The sequence below is a fragment of the Ambystoma mexicanum genome, chromosome 11 (assembly GCF_040938575.1).
Source record: "Ambystoma mexicanum isolate Mex_15411 chromosome 11, UKY_AmexF1_1, whole genome shotgun sequence".
NCBI lineage: Eukaryota > Metazoa > Chordata > Amphibia > Caudata > Ambystomatidae > Ambystoma > Ambystoma mexicanum.
In genome coordinates, this window is record NC_090934.1 from 889601485 (window position 1) to 889614847 (window position 13363).

The 13363-nt window shown below is 48.0% G+C and overlaps 1 protein-coding gene across 1 annotated transcript in view; it reads right to left on the reverse strand.

Annotated features, from left to right (window-relative positions):
- Positions 1-13363, reverse strand: part of LOC138503894 (mucin-5B-like) — a 1431798-nt gene that overhangs the window by 850788 nt on the left and 567647 nt on the right. The window contains exon 18 of the mRNA XM_069623965.1: positions 7682-7838. Within this exon, the coding sequence (XP_069480066.1) occupies positions 7682-7838 (157 nt within the window). The remainder of the gene's footprint in view (positions 1-7681; positions 7839-13363) is intronic.

Sequence of the window (13363 nt, forward strand, 5' to 3'; positions counted from 1 at the left end):
ACGCAAGTGTTGTAATGTAGTTAAAAAACGTAGCAGTATATGTTTATTGACTGAGGGGTAGGCTGCAGCCATGGGGAGTGGGCAGAATGTCGGGGTCATGGTATAAGGTCATGATTCGCACACTGTGGCTACTGGCCATGACCAGAAGGGAGAACAGCCATGTCCACCTGGGACTGGTTTTGTGGTAAAGTTGTTCGACATTACGATACGTTTGAAAGGGAGGAAAAAGTGCTGGTGGTAATATGTTAACAGCGTTTCCTTTTTGCTTTTTGCAGGCTGCAATGGAAAGCGAAGAGGGGCCATGTATGGAACAACCACCTTCCCTTTCTATGGTGGCCATCTTGGAAAAGGATTTTGTTTTCTAATCCGAGACGCCACAGGCATCCCGTGTTAGAATGACAAATCCTCTTTTTCAGTTGCACACGTTACTGCTTTGCAAATCTAGATTGTTAATGGCAAATGTTATTGCGTCTATGTCCTTTACTGAGAAATATAAAGTAGAGTGTATGCGATTTTTTGTTTTTTATATTTTTAAACTGTGAAAGGTGGGTCTTAAAGGAACATTTACTTTGCTTACGGATGGCTTTTTTTTGGGAAGGACAGCTAAGAAGGAAAGTTGCAGATGGAAATGAGCAAAGAGGCACCAACCAGTAATATGGGGGGGGTAGGTGGACGGGGGAAAATGTTGTGCATGTCTTATTTGTAAGGTATGGGCATTGTTTCTCATGCTCCTTCATTACAGCAGTGGTGCTGTTTCGTGAGGAGGAGGGATGGCCTTAGCTCATGTTGTTTTCAGATAACTAGTACTTTTGCTAAAAGTATGTACTGTGTACTACATTGTTAATGGCTGACTACAATTAAGTTTTCGAGCTGTGCAAGGGAAATGTTGAAGGTGGAAGTTCCTACATCAGTAAAATATGTATTTCCACACTGTCCACGAGGCATACATCTTATTGTTAAATTGTACGGATTCTCGGACATGTCACTGGCCCTCATTACGACCCTGGCGGAATTCGGAAAACGATGGCGGAAATGCAATACCGCCATCGAATAGCGCTCGGTGCGACTATGACCCGTCACCGCAAAGTACGAAGCCACTAGCGACACCGTAGTGAACGCCAACGCCAACTGCACCAAGCACGCGCCATGCCAAACCGTAAACACCACCATGGCGCAAGGGTACGCCAATTCCGAATGTACCATTCCGCCATGGTGAGAAGTACGGCATCGCGAATCAACCGTAAACGGCCCCATTGAGTGCCTGTACACCGCTCCCTGCCCACAAAGTACAACTCCCCGTAGGTGCAATGAAGCCACAATGCAACCAGTGAAATGTACAAGTCACCCATGCATGCCAACGAACAAAAGAAACACAACAGGGGCCAATGGGAGCTGCAGGGCACAGATGGCACGAATACAGAAGCCATCCCAATGGACATGACCACAGTCCCCCACCAAGAAACGCACGCAAACACAGGCACCTGTGACCAGCAATATTCCGAAAATCACATCATTCCACCAGTCCACCTGGCTGACCGGCATCTGTTACACAAAACCCAATCCCCCGCCCCTGAGCATGACAACATTCAAACAGTCATATTGGCAGCCCCCATCCCTGACCTCACGGGCTTCGTAGGCAAACGCGCCCAGTACAGTACCACGCAACTAAACTCCGAAGCTGGAACCCAATGCAGATCTCCTCACAATACATCGCTCCCCAAATAGGCATATGCCACATCACTTGCAAAGAAGAACGCTACACGGGCCAAATCAGAATAGAAATTTAATGCACAACAAAATCACCAAGCCCATACAGCCATCAGGCCATGAACTCCAAAACACATTTCACCATTGTGGGCTGCATCCGCAAGAAATGACCAGCCACTACTTGTGTGACGCCCTGTTCCATCATGGTACACAGAGCCACATTCACGTACGAAAAGGCAACATGGAAGCGCACAGAACCGCACGGCCGTCCCAATGGGGAGGCACTAGTCCAGCTGAAAGGCCGAAATGTTGCTCCGAGCCACCAGTACTGCGTAAGGGCATGTGGCCCATTGGCGATCGTCCCATAAGATCGTAATGCTGCTCCACTGATTAACACGAAGCAGCAGGTGTCGGGAGTAAAACCCATCTGCAGGAGTGGCATACAGATGGCAGTGGCAAAAGGGGAGGAGATACCTGTCAACCAAAAGAAAAGAAAAAGAACAGAATGGCAATCAGAACTACATTCCAACAACTCACTTCAATGATCACACTAAATCCACAGCCATATGCATGCTAGCCCACTCCAAAGGTCCATCACCACCCAAAAACCACTTGCGACTCATAACTATCTATATCGAGGTGTAAACACCATCACAAACGAGTGTACCTGTGCATGCGTCTGTGAAAACAGAATCCATCAGATGGGATTGGTAACGTGCATGGACACAAGTGTCTGAGGGCGCGTCGAGACAGGGAGGGCTCAACAAGGCCAGATAGACGATGGTCCCACTATGGCAGCCCTGCATCACATAGCGTAGGGGAGGCGGATAGATCCCAAGAAGCCCTGTACATGGCAAACTCTGTATCAAATCACCTGCCCATGCATCCATTCATCATTCCCTCATCCCGGGATTAAAACGCCTGAATATTTACTCACATAACATTAGAAATATCCATTGAGTCTGTGCGTTATGCAGCCTGCGAAATCCACAGTGCCCCAGCCCGTAATTCCAGTGTAGTGAAGTAACATGTATTTGGGAACGTCCGGCCTCATCGCCCACGTCGCCATTGCGCATCCCGAACCATTCATATCAATCATTGCATCCTCGCCATGGCCCCTGTCCCAAGGACATTGAACAATAGTACGTTATATTTGCAGTCAGACCTGTGGCCATTTCCTCGCCGCCAGCTGAAAACCGAAAGCGCCGCCCTTCGAATTCCTCATTTGCAACATCACGTCGAAGAGGCATCTGTGGCCGTTTGAAATCACTAATTAATCCATCGAGTGCGGCTGTGTGTGAAAATGGCAACTGCCTTCACCCACAAATGGGACGCCCCGCCCGTCGTTGCAACTCGGTACAGTGATGCATGAGGGCCCACCGTTACTCGAGTACTACGTTCCACTGACCCTTCACAAGTCTGTTCGCGACTGCACAGATAGTATGTGAAACAATGGGACCACAGCAGAATGAACATATCAACCAATGTTACACGGCCATCGGGTACAAATACATGATTGCAATAGCAAGATGCCATTCCCCGAATTGCAGCGTTGTGCGCGGGACGTGCTCGGCCAAAGGGGAGAGCAGTTTGCACAGGTGGAATGAATCACCACAGGTGGAGGCCATACAGCCTGATAACACATAAATTGCACAGCCAGTCTCCTCCCACAACCACACCGAAATGCTACCGGCAGGACTCGCGATGTTGGCCTTGGGGGACATGATAGCACTGCAAGTACTCCAACTCCAAGAAGAAGACGAACACCAACTACAACCGGCCGCACGGAGGAGACGCAGGAGGAGGAGGAGGCCAAGGCAGGGCCAGCAAGGGCCGCCAGCACAGCCACTACCACCACGCAGGCAGCCCGCAATCCCACGCCTCCGAGCACATCCGTTCAACCTCACTGATGAGCAGATCCACACCCTCTACCGTCTGGACCGGGACACCATAGCCGCCATTGTGGACATGACACAGGCTGACCTTGTCAGCATGATAGATAGCCCAACCGCCATCCCACCCCTACTGAAGGTGGTGTCTGTACTACACTTCCTGGCCACAGGCACCTACCAGCACACAGTCGGACAGTTGCATGGCATTTCTCAGCCACTGTTCTCACGGACACTATTGCAAGTGCTCGATGCCCTCCTGCAGCACGCAGACGACTACATCTCCCTACCACGCTCGGAGCAGGAAATTACCAACACAAAAGTGGGATTCCATGCACTTGCCGGCATACCGGGTTGCATTGGTGCCATCGACTGCACCCATGTGGAATTGGTCGTCCCACATGCCATGGAGGCCCAGTACCGCAACCGAAAACAATTTCATTCTCTGAATGTACAAATGGTGTGTGACTCCAACAGGATCATTACACATTGTTGTGCCCGATTCCCTGGATCAACCCATGATTCAATGGTCTTGAGGAACTCTACAATACCACGCTACATGGAGCGACACGCAGGGAACAGATCCTGGCTACTCGGTGAGTCTCATTACATGCATGATAATGTGGGGTATGTGATTCGGCAATGACCTGGCAGGAAGGGGGGGGTGTGCGTACGTAGCAATGGCATTCCACATCATACGTTTATCGTCCACATACAGGTGATGCTGGATATCCACTGAAGAGATGGCTCCTCACACCAGTCCGGAACCCACGGGACCAGCATGAGGAGGACTACAACCATGCCCACTCACGTACCCGTGTAGTCATTGAACAGGCATTCGGCCTACTGAAGGGTCGTTTCCGCTGCCTCAGCAGGTCTGGCGGGGCACTCCTGTACCGCCATGAGAAGGTTGCAAAGATGGTGATGGCATGTGTCATGCTCCACAACATGTGCGTACGTAGAAATGTGCCCATGCCCCCTGACGCAGAACTGCAAGCACCTGATGATGGTCATGATGAGGGTGGGGATGTGGCAGCACCTCAAGGAGTCTGCGAGGCACCGGAGGGCCGTGACATTCGTCAGCATCTCATTGATGTATGCTTCTAGCACTCACGCCTGGTGGCTGATACATGGACACGGGACTCGTGGCACTGTGTGTGTCTGGGACATGCACAATATGGACTGTACACCTATGATGGCCTAGTACACAAAGATCAATGTCCACACATCTCATTGGTTGATCGTGCACTGTTTATGGCATATGTGATATCATATAGTACACCCTATCGACCCGCCACCCAAGTGAGCCCAACACACCCCCTCCACCCTCCTACCTCCCCCCCGAACACCAGTGTCCAAAGATGCTCATTGTCAGTGGGCTGTCGCTATTGCAAGCCCCCTCTGCGGGTATCAGGGGCACCCCTGCCTGTGGAGCGCAGGTTCCTCCCAGATCTACGTTGGGGGCTACCCTGGACGGAACTTGCAACGGATGATGTCTCTGCCTGCTCACGTCCATGCATGTCCCTAAGGGTTTGCGAGAGCTCAGTGAGCACACGGCGCACTGCGGCAAGTTCGGCACATACGTCCTTGGACGTCGCATGCAGTTCCCCCCTCAGGCTCTCGGTGCTTCTCTCCATTTGGACTCCCAGGCTCTCGGTGCTACTCTCCATTTGTGCCCTTAGTGTCTCTGTACCTCTCTCCATTTCTGCCCTAAGTGTCTCAGTTGATGTTTCTATGTCTGCCTTAGTGCCCCCACATTCATCGGCATGGTCCTTGAGGAGCGTGGCCAGTTGCTGCTGTTGCACGATTAACTGGTCGAGGGACTGTTGCCTCTGCTGGGCCATGGCCATTTGCGGGGGTGTCACAGAGGGGCTGTTGTCCTCATGTTGCCTTGCCACAGGGCTTGTGGGGGATGGCCAGTCGTCGTCTTGTGGGTGCCCCTGCGTGGTATCCTCATGTTGTACGGGATGGGACAGACAGGGGGATTGGGACAGGTCATGGATGGATCTGACTTCGACATCCCCGTCTTCTGTGTCGGAGCATGCTGCCATCAATGGGGTGTCACCTATGGTGCTGCTGCCACCAGAGGCTGTGCCTTCTGTGGCATCCGTTGGGGGGACCTGTGGTGGTGGTGTTGTGGGCATGCTGGCTGCTGGGGTGCCTGTTGATGTTCCCTCCTCTGTGCTGCCACCTGATTTGTGCTGCTGCCGTGTCTTGATGCGTGCAGCTGAGGTGGAGGGTCTTTGGCCGTTGGTCTTGGCCCTCTTTGCAGGTGTGCTGGTAGGGGTGTCCTGATGCTCGTCGTTTGGATCGGACCCTGTGGTGGAGTAAAGGAGGGCGAGGGTTATTAATGGGTCTGTGGGTATTGGAATGGCATTGTATCACATGCATTGGGGTGGTACCTGAGGGTGATTTGGGTCGGGGCCTTGGAGGTGCTTTCATTTGTGTGTGGGGTGAGGGTGCAGTTGTTTGGCAGCCTGCAGTTAGGGAGTGCCTGCTGCACGTGTAGTGCGTGTTTTAGGGGTTTTTAATTATTTATGTATTTATTGTGGGTTTTAACGTGCGCTATCAGGCCGATGTGTGTGGACGTTCTCCTGGACATGTGTTTCTGTTGCACTATGTGGACACATGGTACTTCACATGGATGGACTTTGTGGATTTGGCATTGTTTTATTTGGCCCACCTACCTGAATCTTCGGATGTCTGCACTCCTTTCTCCATCCCTCCGACTCCCTCTATGCTCTCCATTCCGATGGTGGAGGCACAGATTTCTTCCCAGGGGGTCAACTTAATGGGTGATTCAGGACCTCCCCCGGTGGCTGTGGCAATGTTGCGGTTGGCAGAGAGTATGCTGCGGACGCGTATCCGCAGGTCGTCCCATCGCTTTCGGCATTGCTGTGGGGTGCCGGGGTGCGGTCCCCACCGCACTTACCCGCTGTGCCACCAGAGCCCATATGGCCTTCTTGTTTGCAAGTGCCGTCCTGGTCATTTGCGTGCAGAAGACGACGGCAGCATTCTCCTGGAGGGTCTCTGTAAGCACGGTGAGTTCCTCACGGGAGAAGTGGACCTGCCGCTTGCGGTCGCACGCTTTCTTCGCTACTTTTCCCATTTTTCTTGGTTTCGCTAGGGTGGATGTCGGGTTGGGGTGTGTCTCAGGGTAGTGTTTTTAGTGGTTGTGTGGTTTTAGTGGTTTTATAGGTGTACGGCGGGATGTTTCCCGTTCCGGGCCCATGTTTTAACTTCCGTTTCCGTATATTTCCGGTCACCGTACTTTACGGTAGGCGCACACTGCGGTGTCCGCTGTGATGGGTGGCGGTATTGCACCTAGGGCGCCGTACGGCGGCGGTGTGGGCCGTTTTGGGGTCATTTCCGCCATCGCGGACTTTGCACTTCCGCCATGCCGTGGTGCTCGTGCCCGATGGGTCGGAATGGGCCGCACTTTGCTCCTTCGTGCAATGGCGGAAACGCTATTTACGCTGTGGCGGTCCGGTCAGTCACTTTCCGCCAGGGTCGTAATGAGGGCCACTGTGCTGTGCGCCAGCATATGGTCTTGTGGCATTCTCTGCAAGGTGTGCAATGAAGTCAGATGTTACTTTACATTATGTTTACATGCTACTACTACAAACCGATCAACTTTAGCAAAAAAACTTTGTTAAAGGGATGTTATGATTAAGTTGCGCTATTAAAAAGCTATGAAATTCAGTAATAAAACTTTGTTCAAGTGACGTTATGGTTAAATTGCCCTATTAAAACCTGTGAAATTCAGTAAAAAAAAACCTTGTTAAAGGGACATTATGGTTAAGTTGTGCTATGAAAAACCTATGAAATTCACTAAAAAAAACTTTGTTAACGCGACGTTATGGTTCGAAGTAAAACCGAAAAACCCTTGAAATTCGCCAGTTATGGTAAGCTAAGCAACCATATCTCGTGCCACCACTGTGCACTGCTAACACTAACACCCAGGACATCAAAGATGACATCAGAAATCGTGTCGCCAAACAGACCAGCCTTTACAAAAGCCTAACCCCGTTTGTACATATACCTCAGTTTGTGTCTGCGACTTCAAGCTATTTGCTGATACTCACGGCATATTTCTGGGGTTCTCCATTTAACACAAATGCAGGCCTCATTGCAGGCTTGAGCATAGGCAGCAACAGCAGTGCAGAAACAGTCACAGTCCTCGCCGATGTCGCAGGAACAGGAGTCACTCAGACATGCTTCATAGTAGGGACTGGCATCCACCTGTTGATAGAAAATGATAGCAGATATGAGATGACCTGCTGGAACCCTACCTTTTCGAGATAGCCCATTTGAAGACTGCATTGATGGAATATGTTTCAGAGTGAAGGGTATGCAGCTCACGTTTATAAGCAGAAGCATATTTAAATGTGAATGGCACAGGAGATGAAGCAGCTGAGACATCTTCAGAAGATGAAGAATTCCTTTTCAGAGGATGCTTAGGTTTTCAGGCTGCAATGTACATAAAATGGTTCGATGCGAAAATGTCCCCTGAGAAAAAGTCGCCAGGTAGGCAATTCTTTCCCCTACATGCTTAAAAGCCTTCCCCCACATATTCTAGGATGGGTGTTAATTACAATTCTAAATCCAGTCCTAGAATGTTTGGGGAAAGAGCTTGATTTTCATGGAAGTGCACATTTGGGGACATGTCGCCCCTGGCAACTATTTCCCAGGCGACTGTATCACTGTATACCCATAAAATATCATCCTCCTTGCTTTGAAGAATTCCACAGTATAATGAATGTTACAACCCTTGGAATGCTGAGGGAACATTCTCATTGGACAATTTGCAGGCTATAAGAAGTGTTATAGCCTGCTGATTGTTTTGAATGCTACATTCTAAGGTCTAAGGTTTCCAGCTGCATGGAGAGTAACTGTAGCCAATTCCCTGCAACCACCTGGTTGGGTTTTTTTAACAGTCAACTTCCATATCTTTGCATTTACCTGATACATTTTAAAGATGCTGGTCATAAAAGCTTTATAGACCTTGCCCTCGGGCTCTACCAGGAGATATGGCACTGAAAACCTCCTTAAATGCCCTCCCTGTGCTCAGGCCATTAACTTGCTCATCATGGCTCACAACTCCTGTTTTGGCCCTCGGGTTAGGTCTATAAAGCTTAACTATAAACCTTGGAATGATGATAGAGCATTCATATTGGCAATCTACAGGCTTTAAGAACCATTGTAAACTGAAGATTGATTTGAATGCTACAGTCCAGGCTACCAGCAGGTCAGAATGTCTCCACAGCTGATTCCCTGCGATCACCCATTCTAACGTTTGTACTGACAACTTGTATAAACTTGTATAAACACCATATTTTTCAAGAGCACGGCAGGTTATAAATGCTTTATAGACCTCGACCTTGGGCTGTAAAAGGAGTTATGGGCACATATGCCTTGTTAAATGCCCTTGCTTAGCTCTGGCCTATAACCTAATCTTCAGGGACTGTAACTCCTAGCCCGGCACTCGGGCTAGGTCTATTAAACTTAATTATGACCCTTGGAATGCTGAGAGAGCATTCCCATTTGGCAATCTGCAGTTTATAATTAAGCAATATGTCCTGAGCGGCGGGGGCATTACCGAGTCTGGTAATGCCGCAGGGCATTACCGGACTCGGTAATGCTCCATGCTGCGAGGGGCATATTGCTATTAGTACCCTGGCCCACAAGACAGGGGTACTAAAAGTACTTTTTTCAGTCCCGAAACGCTGCACGTTACAGGACAGAAAAAAAAGATACATTAAATGGCCGCCGGGAGCAGACGCACTGGGAACAGAGGTTTTCCCAGCACGTTCACTCCTAAAAAGGAGAACTCAGAAGGTAAGTGGGGTTGGAGGGCAGGGAGGGCGAGGAGGGCGGAGAAAAAAAACACACCTGAGTCCCCGGTGCGGGGCAATGGCAGCTTCTCAGCCGTGTGGAGGCTCGGAGCGGGGATAGCCCTGCTTCGTGCCTCCTCATTGGCTGAGGGGCTGCCACACCCCCTGCTGGGAACAATGGCTGTGGAATCCCGGCCAAGGGATTCCTGGCCGGGTAACGGCCCCGCGAGAGCCAATCAGAATGTGTTTTACAGTCTGGTTGACTCTCACTGGGTACTAAGAATCGGTATAGGCTTCAGATGGTTTTCAGTGCTACATTCCAAAACTCCCAGCAGCACAGAGCGTACCCATAGCCAATTCTCTGCAACTAGCCAAACCAATTTTTGCGCTGACAACTTAGATCTACTTAAAAATACAAACTATATTTAGAAGAGCATTTTGGGTTTTAAAACCTTTAGAGACCTACCCTGAGGGTCAAAAAGTGAGTAATGAGATGTTAATACTGAGCTAATTGTATGTGTAAAGCAAGAATATTTAAGGGCCCATACATTTTGGTAGGGTCCTCTGAATGTTTAGAGAACATTCTCATTGGAGTATCTGCAGGCACATGAACCAGTATAGACTGAAGATTGGTTCATATAGCATATAGCATATAGCATGCAGATTGTTCAGAATGCTTCATTTTAAGGATACCAGCAGCACAGGCACAGGCACAGCCAATTCTCTATGGCACCTGTTGGATTTAAGCACCAATAACTTCTATATATTTCCATATGTTATATATCATGAATACTCATTATTTGGCACTCCATGTATTTTGGATGAAAACCCCCATGATCTTTCTCCACTGACTATGCAGGCTAGAGATCATGGAGGTTCCTCAGAAAATGATGTTAGCACTAAAACTCCGAGAGTATTATGAGGAAAATATGGCGAAGATACTTGTTTCCTTATGGACAAAAGCCCCTATGATGTTGGCCTGTTGAAGGCGGCTGGGGAAGTAAAGATTAAATTGAAACCAGAGCAATTTTACAACGAGAACAAAAGTATCCCATGTCTCGAGAGGCAGATGAAGGTATTTTGAAGATGGTATCTGCCATGATGGAACAGGGTAATTTTGTAACGTCAGAATCACTGTGCAACACCGCTATATTTATCCGATCAAGAAGGGGAAAGGGGGTTTGTAGCGCTTAATTCAAAATTTAAGACTGATTAACCAGATTGTAGAGGCTGAGTTTCCTCTAGTTCCTAATCTGGCAAAAATTCTATGTAACATACCTGTTGAGGCACGATATTTCACTGCGATTGATTTGAAAAATGCGTTTTTCTCAATCACATTGCACAAAGACTTGCAAGATCTGACGTCATTTACATTTAGACAAACCCATTTGAAAAGTACTCGCCTGCCCCAGGGGTGCTGTGAGTCTCCGTTGATTTTCAATTGCGTCCTGCAGATGGACTTGAGCAATATTGATTTAGAAAGTATTGTATTACAGTACTTTGATGACATATTGGTCTGTAGTACCACAGAAAAGTGCAGATGTGATTCAGTTCAGTTGATGAATATACTTGCATACAAAGGATATAAAGTGGACAAGGAGATGTTTCAGTACTGTCAAGAGGAAGTGCTGTACATAGGACAGTTAATCTCACATGACGGAAAGAGGAGGTTATATTAAAGACAGTAAAGCCAGTCACAGTAAAACACATGCAGAGATTTTTAGGACTATGTAATTATGTGAGAGCATGGGTCTTTGACTGCAGTTCATACATAGGGCCCATGTTGCAAGCTCTGAAAAAAGCACAGGTAAATGAGGAAAACATTATTTGGAACAAGGCAATGGAATAAGGGTTTGATGAATTGAAGAAAGGGATTTGTACAGATCCAGTTTTAGGGGTTCCTAATTACGCAGAGGAATTTGCCTTGTTTTTGCACACGAATGGCACTGTTATGACAGCTGTACTCACGCAGAGAACTACATTGGGGTATATGCATCTTGCATATTACAGTGGGATTTTAGACCTAGTAATGAGGGGTCACTTCCTGTGTGAATAATCTTTGGCAGCCACTGCCTTGGCCATTGAGAAGGCTGCCAGCATAGTGATGGGATGTTCTATGACATTATTTGTTGAGCATGCCTTGTTTGCCATTCTGGAAAAACCTAAAGGTACGGTGACATTTCAAAGAGCTTCTGCCTATGAGCTGGTCATATAGAATCCAGTGATCAAAATAGTCAGATGCAAGATAGTGAATCCTGCCATTTTTGTAGCTGAACCACTGGCAGAGGGTGAGCATTCGCATGATTGTTCGAACTATGAAGAGTTCTATGACGAGCTCCCATGGGTAGCTGGGAAGATTCTCTGTATTGACAGTTCATCTAGAATCTATCAAAATGATGGACATAGATATACAGGTGCCGCTGTCATAAAGCACATGGCCAATGGAGAGTTTGAAGTAATGGCAAGTGCACAACTACTGTCTAATTTTTCGGCACAAGCAGCAGAATTAGTAGCGCTGATTGTCATGCTTGAGAATCACGCAGGCCAGGAAGTAACACTGTACAGCGACTCTGCCTATGTGATTTCAACAGTGCACACAGGATTGGCACGTTTGAAAAGGAGGGGCTTCCTCCGATCAGACGGCATGCCAGTGCAGCACTCAGCCTTATTGGACAGACTCATTAGAGCACTACAACTCCCAGTAACCATTACAGTCTTAAAATGCCAGCTGACACTAAAAGGGCAGATTTTATTTCACGTGGGAATCAAAAAGCAGATTAGGAAGCCAAACACATTGCATATACAAAAGTAATCTTGTCTTTTGATACGCGTGATGTGAATGAAAGCATGATGGTGATGATGAGTGTGCCAAATTGTTATAACAATCTGTCTAGAACTCAATTGGGGGAACTCTGAGGGGAAGTGCCCCAAGACGAAAAAGACTTGTGGAGGTAGAGAGGATGTACTTTAAGCCCCTCTGAGGCATTGTGGTGACAAGACATCACTGGTAAACCGGTGATGCCTGTAGCCTTATTAAGGATGGCGTTGGAACAGCTACACTTCACTGCGCATACAACTAGAGAGAGCCTCACCGGAATAATAGTGGAGGATTGGTTTGTTCCTAATATAGCAGAACACGTTGCATTTTATGTAGTAAATTGTATTGTATGTTAAAGTTTTACTACTGGGCACGCATTGCGCACAAATGGAGGAGTCATTCCAAGACCTAATGATCCCTTTCAGCATTTACACATTGACTATTTCGACATGCTGCAAGTCTGCAATGGATACAGATATATGATAGTGGTAGTATGTCCCGTTTCAAGGTCGATCGAAGCTGGACCGGGTACTCCTCCAGACGCCACCTGTGCAGCCAAATTTCTAGTGCGAGAAGTTTTTCCTAGATGGGGAATATGTGAAGTAGTGAGAACAGATAATGGCCATCATTTTGGTAATTAAGTCTTTGAACAAATAAGCTTGTTGCTTAGTATAAAACACAAGTTTTCATGAGCATATCACCCGTAAACGCATGGTGTCTGTGAAAGACTCAATGGCCTGCTTAAAGAGAGGATAGCTAAATTGAAATCGCCCCTGAAAAAAGGATGGTTGCATTGTCTACCACTACCCTTATATGCATTGAGAAACCAGCCAGGGTCAGACCACCATCTTACCCCTCATGAGATAGTGACAGGGAGGCGGATGAGGACACCCCTCACACCTCCATCTAGAACTAGAAGTGATGCCCAGCCAACAGCAGAACTGTTAGGAAAGGAGTTATCTGATTATCTTATGTGTATGACTTCAAGTATCTCTGTCATTTCAGCTCAGCACAACTGAAAATGGTTTAGAGCACGCAGAACACAGAAGGAGATGCTACTGCAACAGGAGCAGATCAATTGTGTCTTCCTAAACTGTGTCCTGAGATGCAGTTCT